Genomic DNA, 15,150 nt, shown 5'->3' with positions numbered 1-15,150 from the left:
TATTTAGACCTCTATAAATGCCCTTTGCCTCCTAGTTCTTTCCTCTATTTCCTTTTACTTTCCTATTGTCCGACTATCATGTTCAGCCTTCATTTGGGTTTCAGTAATTTCTCAATCAAGCCAAGCCCTACCAGTCCTCCTACACCCTCCTCACCATTGATCTTGGATCACTTGTTGTTCCTTTGTCCCTGGATTTGTTAACACACACTTCCTTTCCCCTGCCTCCCCTTCTCCCTAGAACCATAGGTCCCATTGTTTCCTCTTCTGGATTGTTTATCCCGCCTATCTTATCTAGATAGACATGCAGACACAATAATATGCACAAAAATGAGACAGAGCAAAACAAGACAACAAAACAAAACAGAGAAACCATGGAAAAACCTATAAATAATTCAATGTCTGTTTGTTGACCTTTAGGAGTGTTTTCTGGTCGAGTCTGATGGGTGCTGTGCCCTTGCCCAAGAGTCTATTTTTGGCATTCCCCGGGCACTTCATTGCTCTGCTCCCCTTGCTGCTCTGCTGCCCTCCCTTAGTGTTTCGCCCTGGTATAGTGGGGTCAGGTTGGACACAATTCCCTCACTCTGTTTCCAGTGTTGACCCCTGTAGCCTTATGAGTTAGTGAGGGCTGTCTCCTGGTGGAACTGGCCCTCTGGTCCTCTCTGTGCGTTGGCTGCTCTGAGCAGGATATCGTCCTCGGGGCTTGGGAGTCCAGGGTGTGCTCCCCTCTCTCTCTCCCCCTTCACTTGCTCCTGTGCACTCTGATCAGACGTGTCCCTCTCCCTGAGCTGTGGCTTCAGTGCTGTCCTCTGAAGTGAATTCTTTGGCTGTCCATGTAGTTGGGATTGGGGCCTGCCCTTCAGACCTCTCTATAAAACCCTTGCTGATTTATAAAAAAATTTTTCATGTCTTTCATTGACTGATATCTCCCTTCACCCACTTTTCTTTTGTCCATCCCCCTGGGAGGAAATTATATGTAGATCATTGTTATTGGTTCCCTGTTTCTTCCCCCTACCTTCCCCTTCCCCTCCTGGTATTATTACTCTCAATATTGGTCCTGAGGAATTTATCTGTCCTGAATTCCGTGTGTTTCCAGCTCTTATCTGTATCCATGTATAGGCTCTGGTCTAGCCGGCTTTGTAAGGTAGAATTGGGGTCATGATAGTGGATGGGGAGGAAGCATTAAAGAACTAGAGGAAAGCTATATGTTTAATCGGTGCTATACTGCACCCTGAGTGGCTCATCTCCTTTCCCTGTGACCCTTCTGTAAGGGGATGTCCAATTGCAATGGCTTTATTTTTAACCTTTTACATTTAGCACTAAAGCTCCCAGGAACCCTTTGTTGGTCCCTGGGAAGGAGTTGAAAGGTGAAGGCAGGGAGAGGGGAGGGGGGCATTGGGGTCTGGGTTTGCCCGGTCTCAGCTCTCTCTCTCTTTCTCCTGGTCCAGGGCTGGATTTGTGTGACTTCCCAGGGTCCCGGTGGCCCTATTGTGTTCCCCCACCCCTGCTTGAAGTGCTATAAGCTGCCCCTGCTCCCCCATGTAGCCCAGTTTTAGAAAGAGATATTGCTGGAACTGGCAGATACACAGGGTGGAATACACACAGGCTGATGAAGCAGGTTTATGACCAGCAGTGCTTGCTATCAAAGTGCTGCTGTTCGAGTCTCTCTCTCTCTCTCTCTCTCTCTCTCTCTCTCTCTCTCTTTCTCCATCCCTCCCTATCCCTTTCCCTCTCAATAGAGTAAAGTCCCATGAGCATGGCTGTCAAAGCTAGCCTGGAATAATAATGGGTTATCTAACACAGTTGCACAAGTTAAATCAGCAAAAGACAAAATAGCTAAACTGGGCCTCATAAGCTTGACCTCATTTTCTCCATCAGAAGGTTTGATCAAAAGAAGTGAAAAGACAACCTAGAGATTGAGAAAATCTTCGAGAACCACCCTGTCATGTGAGTCTACTATATAATATAAATATAAATCTTCTACAATGTAACAAAAGTCCTAAGTCACCACATAAATTCAACCTCCCTTGACTTGCCCTGACCGCTAACCAGCAGCAGGACTGGCTTTGCCCTCAGGCTGACAGAGGGTCCTAGACAGTGGATGTCTGTCACTCCCCTGGCCAGTCCCGGAGAAGCAGCAAAGCCCTTAGGGACTCGCATAGTGGCGTGTCCTTAATGAGAACTGGGTGCTGGAGTCGCGAGGTCGAGAGTCACATCCTGACTGCCTTGGCCAGAGGATCCCGAGCTGATCTCGCCAGCTCTCCTGCCCTGCACAGTCCCTATCGCGGTCCCTCACCGTGTCCTCACCTGCCAACAGTGATGTGTGGTCTGCCATGGACCGTGCTCCTGTGACTGCATCCTCTGCCCTCTGCGTCTTACTTACGTCTCCCAACCCCAGCACCCCTTGGACACCATCGCAACTCAGGGCGAAGCGTCTCCCTCGTCCCGCTGCTGTGCCTCCTCTTGATTCTTTCTGTTTAAGAATGAATAAGTCTTCTCCTTACTAAGCATGTTTCAGATCTGGGGACTCTTGTATCTGAGACGGTGAGTGGTTGCAGATATGTCCGTGAAGTCCACACGGGTCAGCCTTCGGTTTAATCATCTCAAGTACAGGTTCGCGTGTGTTCTCGGAATGATGTGCGCATGGTGCTGTGCATAAACTGTGAGCTCGAGAAGAAGTTCCGGAGGACTCCTGACCACGTGCATGTGCATGTGGCCTGCTGTTGCCAGCCTCGCGCTGGGGCTGTGTGTGAGCCCACTGCTGCTGCCACTGGGTCCATCTGCCACGGAGGGCCCACCCCCTTGTCGCTGCCCTCGACTTTCCCCAGCATGGTGTCCTTCTCCAGGGACTGGCCCTGCTGGTAACACGTGTGGGATGAAGTCTTGCTTTCCTCCTCACCGCTAAGAAGCTTTCTGGCTGTAACACTTCCTGTGTGGGCTTGTCCGTTCTTCTGGTAATTCCAGAGATGGTCTTCGTTCTTTGCCAACACAATGATCTCAGTGCATCAGTTCTTCCCTGATCTTCCTTATTCATCGTCTGACTCTGCAGCTTATGGGGCATCAGAAGCAGCTTCACTTGGATCAGGCTGTCCTTGTCCTGACCTGTGTGCATCTTTGTCATAAAGTCACCACTCAGATGGACCTAAAATCCAAACTCACTGCCATTGAGTCACTTCTGACTCATTGCCACCCTGTGGGACAGGACAGAGCTGGCCCTGAGAGTTTCTGAGACCGCAGCTCCTCGGGGACTTGTAGTTAGGGCCTTCGAGCCTGTTCCGACCCCTCGTCACCCTAAGGCACGGCACAGAAATGGCTGCTCCCGCGCCTCCCCATTGCTCCGTGCGTGAGCATCGCTACAGCCGCGGTGTCCGCTCAGTTCCTTGGGGCCTGCCTCTGTGTCGCTGCCCTCTGCCTTACTGGGCAGGGTGTCCTTCTCCAGGGCCTGGTCTTCCTTGACAACGTGTCCAAAGTGTGTAAGACAGGTCATGCCCTCTTTGCTCTAAAGAGCACTCGGCCCTGCTTCCCCCGAGACAGACCCGTCTGTCCCTGCAGCAGTCTGAGGCGCCACCATGCTCTTCTCCAGCACAACTTAAATGCACCGGTGCTTTTCTGGTCGTCCTTACTCCGTGTTCAACTTCCACACACCTATGAGCCAATGGGAAACACCTCGGCTTGGCTCGGGCCAACCTTAGTCCTCAACGGAACATCTTTGCTCTTTAATACTTCAAAGAGGTCTTGTCTTGTGCAGCAGATCCACCCAATGCAAGGCCTCTTGCTCTCTTGGCTACTGCTTCCGTGAGCGTTGGTTGTGGTCCAAGCAAAACAAAATCCTTCACAAGACCAACCTTTTCTCCATCGACCATGATGTTGTGAGGATTTGGGTCTGTTTCACGTTCAGTTGTAATCCACACTGAAGACCACAATCCTTGAGCTCCATCTGAAGACACCCATGTGTCTAGTTGCCTTTTGTGTTGTTGAAAAAAGAGTTTGCTATGAACAAGTTGCTGGTCTTGCAGTTTTTTAACTTTTTATAATTGTTTTTTCAAAACCATACAGATATCACACCATTTCATATGTCAGTCACGTCGAGCAGTCTTGTACAAATGCTACCAAAGCACTTTCTTCCTACTTGAACTCTGATATCAGCTCCCTGTTATGCCCCCTGCCCCACCTCCCTCATCCTGCCTCCCAGGAAGCGGGATTCTACTGTTGGTCTCTATTGGTTCATCAACACTGGGTTTCATATACCAGGAAACACCTAACAAAGATTCAAGAAAGCTACTCATAGTGACAACTACATCAGAGATAAGCCCCATATGAAACGCGCACACACACTCACACACAGATCAGGCCCAACGTGTATCAGGCTCGAACCGTTCAAGTCACGTGTTGCCCTTTTTATCCCCTGTCATCATCTCGGCCACGCTCTCCGTTTGGTTCCGGCCTCATTTCTATCACCGTCATCACTCCCCCTGCAGTTAGCAGCCCAGGGCGTAGCCACACATACTTCGACGCCTCAGATGGGTGAGGACCCACTTGATTCCAGTCTGACCTCATGCCACTCACCTATGGATACCCAGGATTAGGGCTTAAAATACCTTTTTGGAAATATAAATCAACCTATAACAATATGTATGGCGCTTCTGGGACCACCCTTGTTTGGAGAGATTACAAGAAGGCTGATTGAAATCCTAGTCCAAAATACTTTGAACTCCTTATTTTCAAGATAAGAACAATGCATGAGCATTGAAAACATTTGTTGACTTTGACTACTTTTTGTAAAGTTCAAACTTAAATTTCCACCTGGGAAAATGATTAGACATTGACTTAAAAAACAACACAAGCAGGGCTTGAGCCTCCCAGTGGTTCTGTGTTCCGTGATGAGCAGGGTTGGGCCCACAGCAAACTGTGAGGGGTCATCGGAGCACAACAGCTGGTGCCTGAGGTTCAGCCGGCTGCATCAGGACTGGACAACAGCTGACCGACTGCAATGGCACACAAACGGCATTCCTACTGGGAAGTTGAAGGTTAAATCCATCTTCCTGGAGCTTTGGTATGATGATGCTAGGGAAACGAGTACTGAAGCCAGCGTGGGAAGACTTCTTAGAGGGTCCGACGTATCTGCCGACAAGCACAAAGAGGACAAACACGAGTGGGGCTGCTCCACGATGCACTTAGCTGCTTTTGAATGAACAAGCAGAATTAGATCTTCCTCCAGGACAGATGATCCCCTCAGGACAGTGCTGAGAGTGGCGCTGCCAGGAGGGTGGAGAGAGGGTGGGGTGGAAAGGGGGAACCAATTACAAGGATCTACATATAATCTCCTAAGTGGGTGAAGGGAGACTCGGACTGTGTAAGATATGACAAAATAGTAATTTATAAATTATCAAGGGTTCATGGGGTGCGGGGAGGGAGGGGGAAAATGAGGAGCTGATGCCAGGGGCTTGGGTGGAGAGCAAATGTTTTGAGAATGATGAGGGCAATGAATGTACAGATGTGCTTGACACAGTGGATGTGTGTATGGATTGTGTTAAGAGTCGTATGAGCCCCAATAAAAATTTTTTTTAAAGAATTTAACTCTTCCCTCTCTTCACTGTTTTGTTGTTGGTGTTTAAGTTTAAATGATTTATGCTACTGTAACTGATGTAACCCACATCAGACCCACTGCCATCATGGGGAGTTAGACGCCTGGGTTTGAACTGCTGATGTTGGGGTTAGTGGTCCAATGCTTTTCCAGTAGCGCCACCAGGGAAGCTTGTAACTGACTCACAGGGACCCAGTACCCAACAGAAGGGAACAGTGTCCAGCCTGCGCCACTCTCACCAGCACTGTCGTGTCGGAGCCCCTGTTGCAGCCCCCGTGTCCATCCAGCTCCCTTCCAGAGAGGGAGCTGCTGTCGCTAGGGGAAAGGTGGAAAATGAGTTGCTCGCTTGCTCTTAGTTGCCCACTCTGGGTGGCCCACCTTCCTGGGGAAGGAGCAAAGAACAAGAGCTTGGTTAGCCCACATTTTGTCCAAATGAAAACTCATCTCTGCTTATCCTCCAGGGGGCACAGAATGGTGACCTGGAGGGTCTGCTGGGACATCTGGCATCTCAGCTAAGCCTTGGGTGGGAGCCAGGGTGTCGGTGTGGGGGGTCTTGGCAGAGGGCATTGGGGGCAGTGTGTGTGTGTGTGTGGGAGGGGGAAGGGGTCCTTGGCAAAGGGCATGTCATAAACCAGAAGGCGTCACTGCTGTCTGGAATCACAGGGCTCAGAAAAGTGCAACATTGTCAACAAAGATAAGCATGTGATGGGGAATAGCACACACGTGCACACACACCTGCTCATATGCACACACATGTGCATACATGCACATATGCACACACATGCACACACGCAAGCATAGACATGCTCACGGGAACACACACAACTTCACACTCACACTGCCAGGTCTCTTCCTGCATTTGCATTTTAAGACACGAAAGTTAAATGGCGCTACTGGACAGGGAGCCTCTCGGGCTGTTGAAACATGAAGGGCCAGCTCATGCAGTGGGGATAAGGGACCGGGAGGAACATTCCATAAAGCACCCAGTCTGCAGTATGAGCCTGGGTGCTCTGGAGGCTGGTGGGGAGCAGAGGTGCCAGCCCCCTGTCTCTGCTGGGGGAGTCTCTCCCTCATCTGTCCTGTCCCTGCCTGCAGGTGGCCTTGGTCCCAGAGTTGGGTGGGGTCCCTTGGGGACCTTGAGAGCCACGCCCCCTGCTGTCCTCCGAGTCCAGGGTGCCTTGGATTGAATGATTCTCCATGGACCCCGTGGTTCCTCTGGGGGCAGAGGCCCTGGTTCGGTCAGGGGTTGGAGGTGGGAGTGGGCGTAAGGGGGTGGTGAGGCCAGGGGAGGGACGTGGAGCCTCATGCTGACCCTGTCACCCTTACAGGTCTTCCCTGGGAACACGAACGCTGACAGTGTGGTGTTGTACCGGCTGCGGCCTCCACTGGAGTCCCGGCACCTACGCTTCCTGCCAGCCACCTGGCATCGAGATGGCCGCATTGGCATGCGTGTGGAGCTCTATGGTTGCACCTACCGTGAGTGCCAGGCGCGGGACACTGGTTGGATGCCTACTGTGAGTGCCGGGTGCGGGAGCACTGGTTGGCACCCTAGAGTATGGGGCACTGGGTGGATGCCTACTGTGAGTGCCCAACCAGCATGGGTACTGGGGGCGCCTGGCTGCACCCCAGAGAGGGGCACAGGGCAGGTGCAGGGCAGAGCAGGCAGCAGAGGCCAGTGTCCCCTGCCGGGCTTGTGGGTGGACAGCAGCAGGGAGAATGCCGTCTGGGCAGCATGGCACCAGATCTCCCAGGAGCCTGGTGTCCAGAGTTTCCCTAAGGCCCCCCAAGAAGGCACGGAGCATGGTGTCACTGACCTTGGCCACTCGGTGTCCCATCAGCAACCTCTGTCCCGGAGTAGACGGACGCCAGGTGGAGGCTGTCTGGGCACGCTGGGAGCCAGGGCCCAGGCTGTTGGACAAGTGGGACGGAGGGGACAATGCCAGGGCCGTGCCTTCACCTCAGCTCGTGGAAGCATATGGCTGCAGCTGGATCTGCATGGGCTGGCTGCCTCAGGGACATTTACGCCGGCTCCTTCCTGCCCCCACCTCCGCGCCGCGTCTCCTTGTCCTTCGCCTTTCACTCCAGACAACCTCACGTCTGCCTGGGGCTCTGGCCAGCACCCCCACCCCCACCCCGCCTTGCCGCTCCCTCTTTGAGCGCCTGGTGCCCCGTAGCGACTGCCTCCCTCACGGCTCTGGGCAGCACCCAGGGTAGTGTCTCCTGGCCCGCTCCTCTGTAACAGGCCATGCTCGTGTGCCTGTGCGCAGAACAAAGGCGATTCCGCCATTTCCTCGGGATGGTTCAGCCCCTCTCCCTCGGAACAGGAGGGCGGCCCATGCACAGCAGGAAGGACCTCTGCTGGTGAGGGCGGGGCGGCGGCCCCACACTATGAACTGTGCCACGCACCATCGCGGTCACAGCGAAGCAGCGCTCCGCACCGTGCCAGCGCCCTAACCTTCTCCCTCGCCTGCCCTGCACAGAGCCTCTGGGCACGGTGTCTCTCCCATGTGCTGCCCCGGCTGCCTCCTGCGCTTCCAGAAATGCAGACCCCCTGCCCTCCAGTCAATGCTGACCCACAGCCACCCTGGAAGACGAGAAGAACTGCCCTGGGAGCAGCTCTTTATGGGAGCCCCATCTTTCTCCTGAGAGTTTCAAACCGCTGACCTTGCAGTTAGTAGCCCACCTGGTAACTCTATGCCTTGTAGGCTCGCCAGGTCTCTTCAGATGGGTTGCAGCACCTTCCAGGGCCATGGGCTCTGAGCGCCTCTCCGTGGTGAACAGGATTGCTTCTCGCAGGCTCCCCAAGAGCAGTCATTCGCTCAGGGCCCCCATCTTGGGAACCACCATGCCCCACAGCCACGTGAGCCCAGGACTACCACACACAGCCCCAGCCTGACAAGCACAGTCCACGTGGTGAGAACCACACACAGCCCCAGCCTGACAAGCACAGTCCACGTGGTGAAAAGCCGCCCATCTCTTGGAATCCCGGGGCCACTGCTCCTGCTAGGGCCCTTCCACGCTCCACCCCACTGACCACAGCAGGCTCTGCCTGAGCCCCGGCACTTCCGTGCACCTCCGTCAGCAGGGGGCAGAGACTCCTTGAGTGAAAATCTCATCAATGTACTCGGTTCTGTTCCCCTCACCCAGTGGCTCTTGATAGCAGTGAAGTTGGCCCCCAACCCCTTGTGCCCAATGACTGCCATCCTTGTCTGTCCATGCCACACCCCAAGCAACCGAGGAGGAGGACAGGTTCCCCAGTAAGGAGCATTCTCCTCACACTCAGCTTCCATGTCCCAAGTGTTTTAGCATGGATGTTTTCCGTTGTTAAATGCCCCCACCCCACCACACACACACACACACACACACACACACACAAGCATATCGAACCACAAGAAGAAAAGATGTCACTGTGAGGACTGAGGTGCTCCTAACCCCAGCCAGGGCTCTCATGGCTTGTTCAATTGCCCCATTGGACCAGGGGAAAGGAGGGCAGCTGGTGAGGCACACTGGGAACATACTCCCCGGATGCCAGAGGAACCCATGAGCCTGTCTCTGCGGAAGTGAGACTGGAATGCCCCTTAGATCTCACGCCATCAGGAAAGGCCAGTCGCTAGAAAAGACACCCTGGGAGGAGACATGATCGGGACCCTTTGGAGTGGGACACGCAGTGACTGGCACCATGGATGTAGACGGCAGCACCGGCAGCGTCCGAGTCACCGTGGAACCAGCAGCAGTATCACACCCTGTCCGAATGCACCAAGTGCAGCCATCCCTGGGGTCCCAGGCTGTACCAGCACCCCCTCCCCTCACACCCTTCACCAGGCAGTCACCCTCAGGCTGCACGGTCCTTGGGTCTGTGGTGGAACTCAGCCCCGTGGATGCTTCACCACCACGGCCCTGTGCCGGGGTTCTTTGCCTCCTCCTCTAGTCCTTACTCAGCCCCCGACTCCGTTTTCTTTTCTTTTCTGTTTTTAAAGGTTTATATGTAACTCCTATGTCTCCCCCGGCCTCTCTTTCTCATAACACACACCTCTCTTTTCTGATTGAAGCTTTTAAAATGAGTTGAGTGCAGATTGACAGAACAAAACTCAATACTGTGTTAATAGGCAGGCTCACTGGTCAGCGAAAGCCTGGTGGAACCCCCGAGCTCATGGCTTTCAGTGACCCTCAGGTCTGGACATGAGCTCACCCCGACGGCCCCACGAGAGACAGGTCTCTGAGGGAAATCACACGAGGGAGGTGCTTGCCCCCGAGAGAGATGCAAAGGGTGGCCTTACAAGGACAGTGTCCGAGTGAGAGGAGCAGGAAGCCTGGGGACAGGGAGCTCAGGGAGGAAGCGGAGTCAGTGTGTGTGGTTGGAAGGACTTCAGTCAGGAACTTGTAATAAAATGTGTTTGGATCATTGAGTGGAAAATGGATCCTCTCGGTCCTGTTCTTTCCCGACAACTTCCAGGTCAGAAACCATTCCTCTCTGTCCCCATGGCAACCTGCTGCATCCCCATGGCAACCTGCGCTGTGCTGCCGCTGCGTGTAGCTGCTCATGATGACCCTGTTGCTGGGATGGTTGGCTTTTCAGCAGTAGAATAAGGGCAGATCCTCAAGTGGGTATATCCTCCCTCCATGAACACATGAGATCTGCCTCAGGTCAGGTATTGAAACAAGAAGGAAGTGGGTTGAGGGACTGGGGGCAGGGGTCTGAGCCCAGCTGTGAGACCGCTTTGAGATTGTGATAGTCTGGGTACTATAGAGAAACAAATCCACAGAAACTCATGTATAAGAGAGAGTTTTATATAAAGGTTAAGTGCGCATCAAGAAAACATCTCAACCCAGTGCTGCCCAAGCCCACAAGTCCATCATTAACCCATATGTCCCACACCAGTCCACAAAGTCCTCCTCCATCTCACAAAACAGATGTAATGATGCCACTGCAGGCAGAAAGCCAAGTCAGTGAATGTGTAAACATCTCAGCGCTGGCAGGGTTCTCCGCACGGGTGTTCCAGCGCCCAGGGCTGCATCGGGGTAGGTCCATGTGGCTTCTCCTCAGGGATGTCTTTCAGGAAGTGAGCCTTGCCAGCTAAAGCAGGGAACTGGCTAAGGCAGCTGCACCCTGGTCTGACCATCAGAAAGCAAGAGACCTGAGAACTAGAAAGGTGAGGCTCACTGAGCCATTTATCCCTCCACCTTTCAATTAACCCCAGATGTGTTATCAGCCAGGGTGGCACAATAAACTAACTACCTCAGAGATATTATGATGATCTGATCAGATATTGACTACTTGAGAGAAGAAATAGGTTATAGCTAGCGCCGTGATCATGAGACCATTGATAGCACTGTGGTGAAGTCATTTCTGGAGGAGAGGTGTGTTTTGTCACAAGAAGAGACCATGGCAGATGCCCAGGGGATAAAGACGGCATGACAGGGAATTGGTAATGTCTTCAGCTGCTGGTCTGAGGAACCCACAGCCCCGGAGGCTTGTGGGTCGAACCAGCTCCTGAGTGGAGCCAGAGCCACAGGCATGGCAGGCGTGGGGCTGAGATGTTCCAGGCTGCTCTAAGGTGCTTGTCAGTTCAGCCGCCGGTGGGACCACACCACCTCGTAGAGACACAGTTCACATGACCTGAGGATAGGTGTTGCTCAGAGGACAAACTGGTGTGGCCTGGGGACTGGGCGTGCTGCCCGTGGCGATGGTCTCAGCAGAGGACGCCAGGGCAGTCCTGCGCCATTTGACTCTGGAAAACGTTGGGAAAATGTCCAGGTCCGGGAGCCTTGGTGAACAACCCCATCCCCGTCAGATACGCGCACTTTCCTGCCCACGGTGACGATCTGGGTCTTTTCAACAAACCCTCTGCACTAGGTTTGGAGCCAGGATGGTGAGACTTTTTCTCACGCACTTGGTGGTGCGGAGGTCCAAAAGGAGGAAGCCCCTCCATGGGGCGATGGACACAGTCCACGGGTCAGACTGACAGCACCGTCTGGAAAGCCTGTTCTGTGGCTTGAATCACCACTGTCTGGCTGCAAACAGAACACAATTCACTGTGTGGGGTTGATTCCTACTCACAGCCCCCTTCGATGGAGTCGCACCATGCCCACAGCTCTAAGAAGAACATCCACTGTGGTGAACGTCGGGGGATGTTGCTAGGAAAGGCTGCAGATAGAATTTGCAGGTATCAGCACCTGTCGGGAGAAACGCCGAGACACCGGGCTCGGCGCTGCCCTAGAGGACAGGGCGGAACTGCCCCGGTGAGTTTCCAAGACAAGCTGTTACGGGAGTAGAAAGCCTCGTCTTTCTCCCTTGGGGTGGCCAGTGGTTTTGAACTGCAGGCAGCACCTTGGTTGGCAGCCGAACTCTTAACCACGGCAGCACCAGAGCTCTCGACAGGTCAGCAAGGTCGCATTTGACGTGCATGGACATGTGTGTTTGTGTGCACATCTGTGTGTGTGCACGTCTGTGTGCCCGTACATGGGAGCACTTCTAGGAGAAGGAGGCAGACTTAGAGGGACTTACCATCTCTATGCAGGATCGGAGGTGGTGGATTTCGATGGCCACAGTTCCCTGATCTACAGACCCGCTCTGAATGTCGCGCTCCCAGCGAAAGATGCCATTTCTCTGAAGTTCAAGACGAGGCAGAAGGAGGGGGTCCTGCTCCACAGGGAGGGGACAGACGGAGCTCACATCACCCTGGCACTCGTCCGAGGGCGGCTCTTGTTACTCGGCAGCTCAGGTACCTGTACCAGAAAGGATTCCATCACCTGAGTACGTGGATGCCCTGCGTGCGTGCCAACGTGTTTGGTGCCAGCCTCTCCCAGGCCTCACAGACACACAGGTCTCCCTTGTGTCTGTAGCCGTGTGCTCGTGGGGAATGTTTACGCGTCCCCGCTGTCCAGGGCGGCAGCCTTCACACTCTGCTCATGGGTAAATGCAGCTATTAGTGGAATCCCGGGCTTCCCCCTCAGTCCAACCAACGTGTCGGCTCAACAGACTTGGGGGGAGGCACCCTGAACATTGTAGGGTGCTTACTGCATCCTTGACCTCCTCCTACAAGGTGCAACCCTGATTAGGACCACGAAAATGTCATTATGTCATTAGGTGCCTCCTGGGGGACAGATCACCCTGGAGAGGACCCTTGTTCTATCATCAGACAAGGGCACAGATGCCGTGGTACGAACAAGAATTCGTGGCAGACATTTCCAAGGGCTGTGCAGGCATGAGAGGTAGTGAGGGCAGTGGGCGGGGCAAGGAGAGGCTGTCCTAGGGGTGGAATCGGAGGACGTGGGTGCACGTACTGGGCACAGTGAGCCGGGTTCATACTGTTGGGAGACCCCGTGCCCGGCTGCTAACTGAGTGGTTGGAGCTTCAAGCCCATCCCAAGGGAGGACCCTGGAAGAAAGACCTGGTGGCAGATATCTGATGAGCCAGCCCTTGAAACCTCATGGGCACAGCTCTGCCCTGGCACACAGAGTCACTGGGAGCGGAGCGGGCGTGATGTCAGCTGCTGTAACCCTGTGTTCTAGGGTTGGGGCCAGCCAGCAGCACAGGGTTGGGACGTTCTCAGCCAACCTGCACTCGGTTAGGTGGAGCCAGCCCTGCTTTCTGGGCCCCCAGGTGGAGCGGCCCCTGCGTCCCTGCATGCCCCCAGCCCCGCTGCACTGGGCAGCCTCCTGGACGACCAGCACTGGCATGCTGTCTTCCTGGAGCACGCGGGCCAGCAGGTGACCCTCACAATAGATGGCCACACGAGGCACTTCCAGGCACCGGGGGACCTGAGCCACTTGGATCTTCATCATGAGGTGGGGGCAAACTTGCCAGGGTGGGGACTCTGTGACTGGAATGTCCAACCCCCCAGACCGGACCCTGGACATGAGGGCCCACAGCAGGGCCAGGAGGGTGAGGGCAGCAGGCAGGGAAGGAGAGCAGCTGGGGTGTGATCCCAGACAAAGTCTTGCCCAGGGAGGTGTCAGCCTGGTAGCACAGGGGACCCCGCAGTGCAGGCCTCTCCCACCTGTGCCACATGGGGCCCCTGAGGCTCTTCAATGCCACTGTCCTGCCCACAGCAGCAACAGAGAAGGGCTAGCCCAGGCACGCAAAGCCCCATCCTTAAAGGAAGCTGTTCGTGGGGACCTCGGTGGGCTGAGGGAGGAGGGTGCCTCGCGGGCTGGCAGGGACAGTCAGATGTTAACTCACACAGTCTCCTGGTGGCAGAGAGCAGCATTCTGGTGGCCGGGGATATCGGTACCCACAGCAAAAGCGTTTGCGAGTCTCTTAGGGTTTCTTTTTTTTTTTTTCTTAGGGTTTCATTGACAAGGAGCAAGCATGGTAATGCAGGGCGGTAGCTATGCCTGCGTGACCATGAATCAGAGAGGTTTTGAGCAAGTTCTCAGGTCACGGAAGAGTATTACCAATGTCATTTTTCTTTCTAAGACCAGCTTCGGGGGGATTTCAGCACCTGGAAAACTGGTGACATTTCAAAGAAGGCATTTCCAGGGCTGCTTAGAGAATGTCCACTTCAACGGAGAGGACATCATTGGCTTGGCCAAGCGTCACAGTCCACGGGTCTTCTTTATGGTAGGAGTCTCTGGGGCTGTGGTGGGGAGATACCGTAGGAGGGACACCGGCCCCATGTGGCCAAAGTGGCCCCTTCTGTGCTCCTGAGTGCAGGGGTGTTGACAGCAAAGCTGAGCCATTGAGAAATGCCCCCCCACCCTCGCCCGAGCAGCACACGAAACACCCACACAAAGTGAACAAAGTGTCTGGTCTGGGTGAGGTGCCCCAATCGACCACATCTGTGTAATCCAGGGGCTGGGGGCCTGGGGACAGATGGAAGCGGAGGGATGGTGGAGGGCAGGGCTGGTGCCCACCCGGCAAGCACAGCCAGTGCACTACAAATGTCCGCCGGACTCAGTTACGTTGAGGGAAGGATGGGAGACGGGTCAGGGACCTGCTTATTGGGACCTCACGATGGGTCAGGCGGATGGTACTCTGAGATCGGTGCCATGGAAGTGGGTTTTGTGGGAGCTCCCGGTGACAGCTCGTGCCCTGACCTATGACCCCCCTCCTTTGGTCCCAGGGCAGCACGTCGTTCTCCTGCTCACAGCCCCAGATGGTGCCAGTGACGTTCCTGACCCCCCAGAGCTCCCTGGCCCTGACAGGCTTCCCGGGGGTAGATGGTGTCACTGTTAGCTTCCAGTTTCGAACGTGGAACCAAGCAGGACGCCTGCTGTCCAGCCAGCTTCATCAGGCTTCTGGGGACCTTCTACTTGTTCTCAGAGATGGGAGCCTCACACTGAGCCTGCACAGACCTCTGGGACAAGGAGAGAGCAAGATCACAGCAGGTAACTTAGCACAGCTGCCTGCAAAGTGGAAACACACAGACCAGTCATCTCAGGCCCCACAAACCCCCCTGTGACTCCATCACACCAGCCCCCACAGACGCTCCTGTGACTCCATCATCCCAGCCCCCACAGACGCTCCTGTGACTCCATCATCCCAGGCCCCCACAGACGCTCCTGTGACTCCATCATCCCAGCCCCCACAGACGCTCCTGTGACTCCATCATCCCAGCCCCCACAGA

At 54.6% G+C, this 15,150-nt stretch overlaps 1 protein-coding gene across 1 annotated transcript in view; it reads left to right on the top strand.

The window, feature by feature from the left end:
* LOC101648854 (contactin-associated protein-like 4) overlaps positions 1-15,150 on the top strand; it is a 109,121-nt gene that overhangs the window by 32,180 nt on the left and 61,791 nt on the right. The window contains exons 4-8 of the mRNA XM_004701899.2: positions 6,910-7,057; positions 12,100-12,303; positions 13,185-13,369; positions 14,001-14,144; positions 14,647-14,911. Coding sequence (XP_004701956.1) covers positions 6,910-7,057; positions 12,100-12,303; positions 13,185-13,369; positions 14,001-14,144; positions 14,647-14,911 — 946 coding nt within the window. The remainder of the gene's footprint in view (positions 1-6,909; positions 7,058-12,099; positions 12,304-13,184; positions 13,370-14,000; positions 14,145-14,646; positions 14,912-15,150) is intronic.

Source organism: Echinops telfairi, unplaced genomic scaffold (assembly GCF_000313985.2).
Source record: "Echinops telfairi isolate 266 unplaced genomic scaffold, ASM31398v2 ScPeMD7_3;HRSCAF=10, whole genome shotgun sequence".
Lineage (NCBI taxonomy): Eukaryota > Metazoa > Chordata > Mammalia > Afrosoricida > Tenrecidae > Echinops > Echinops telfairi.
Note: the sequence above shows the minus strand (reverse complement) of the source record. Positions and strands in the feature narration are given on the sequence as shown.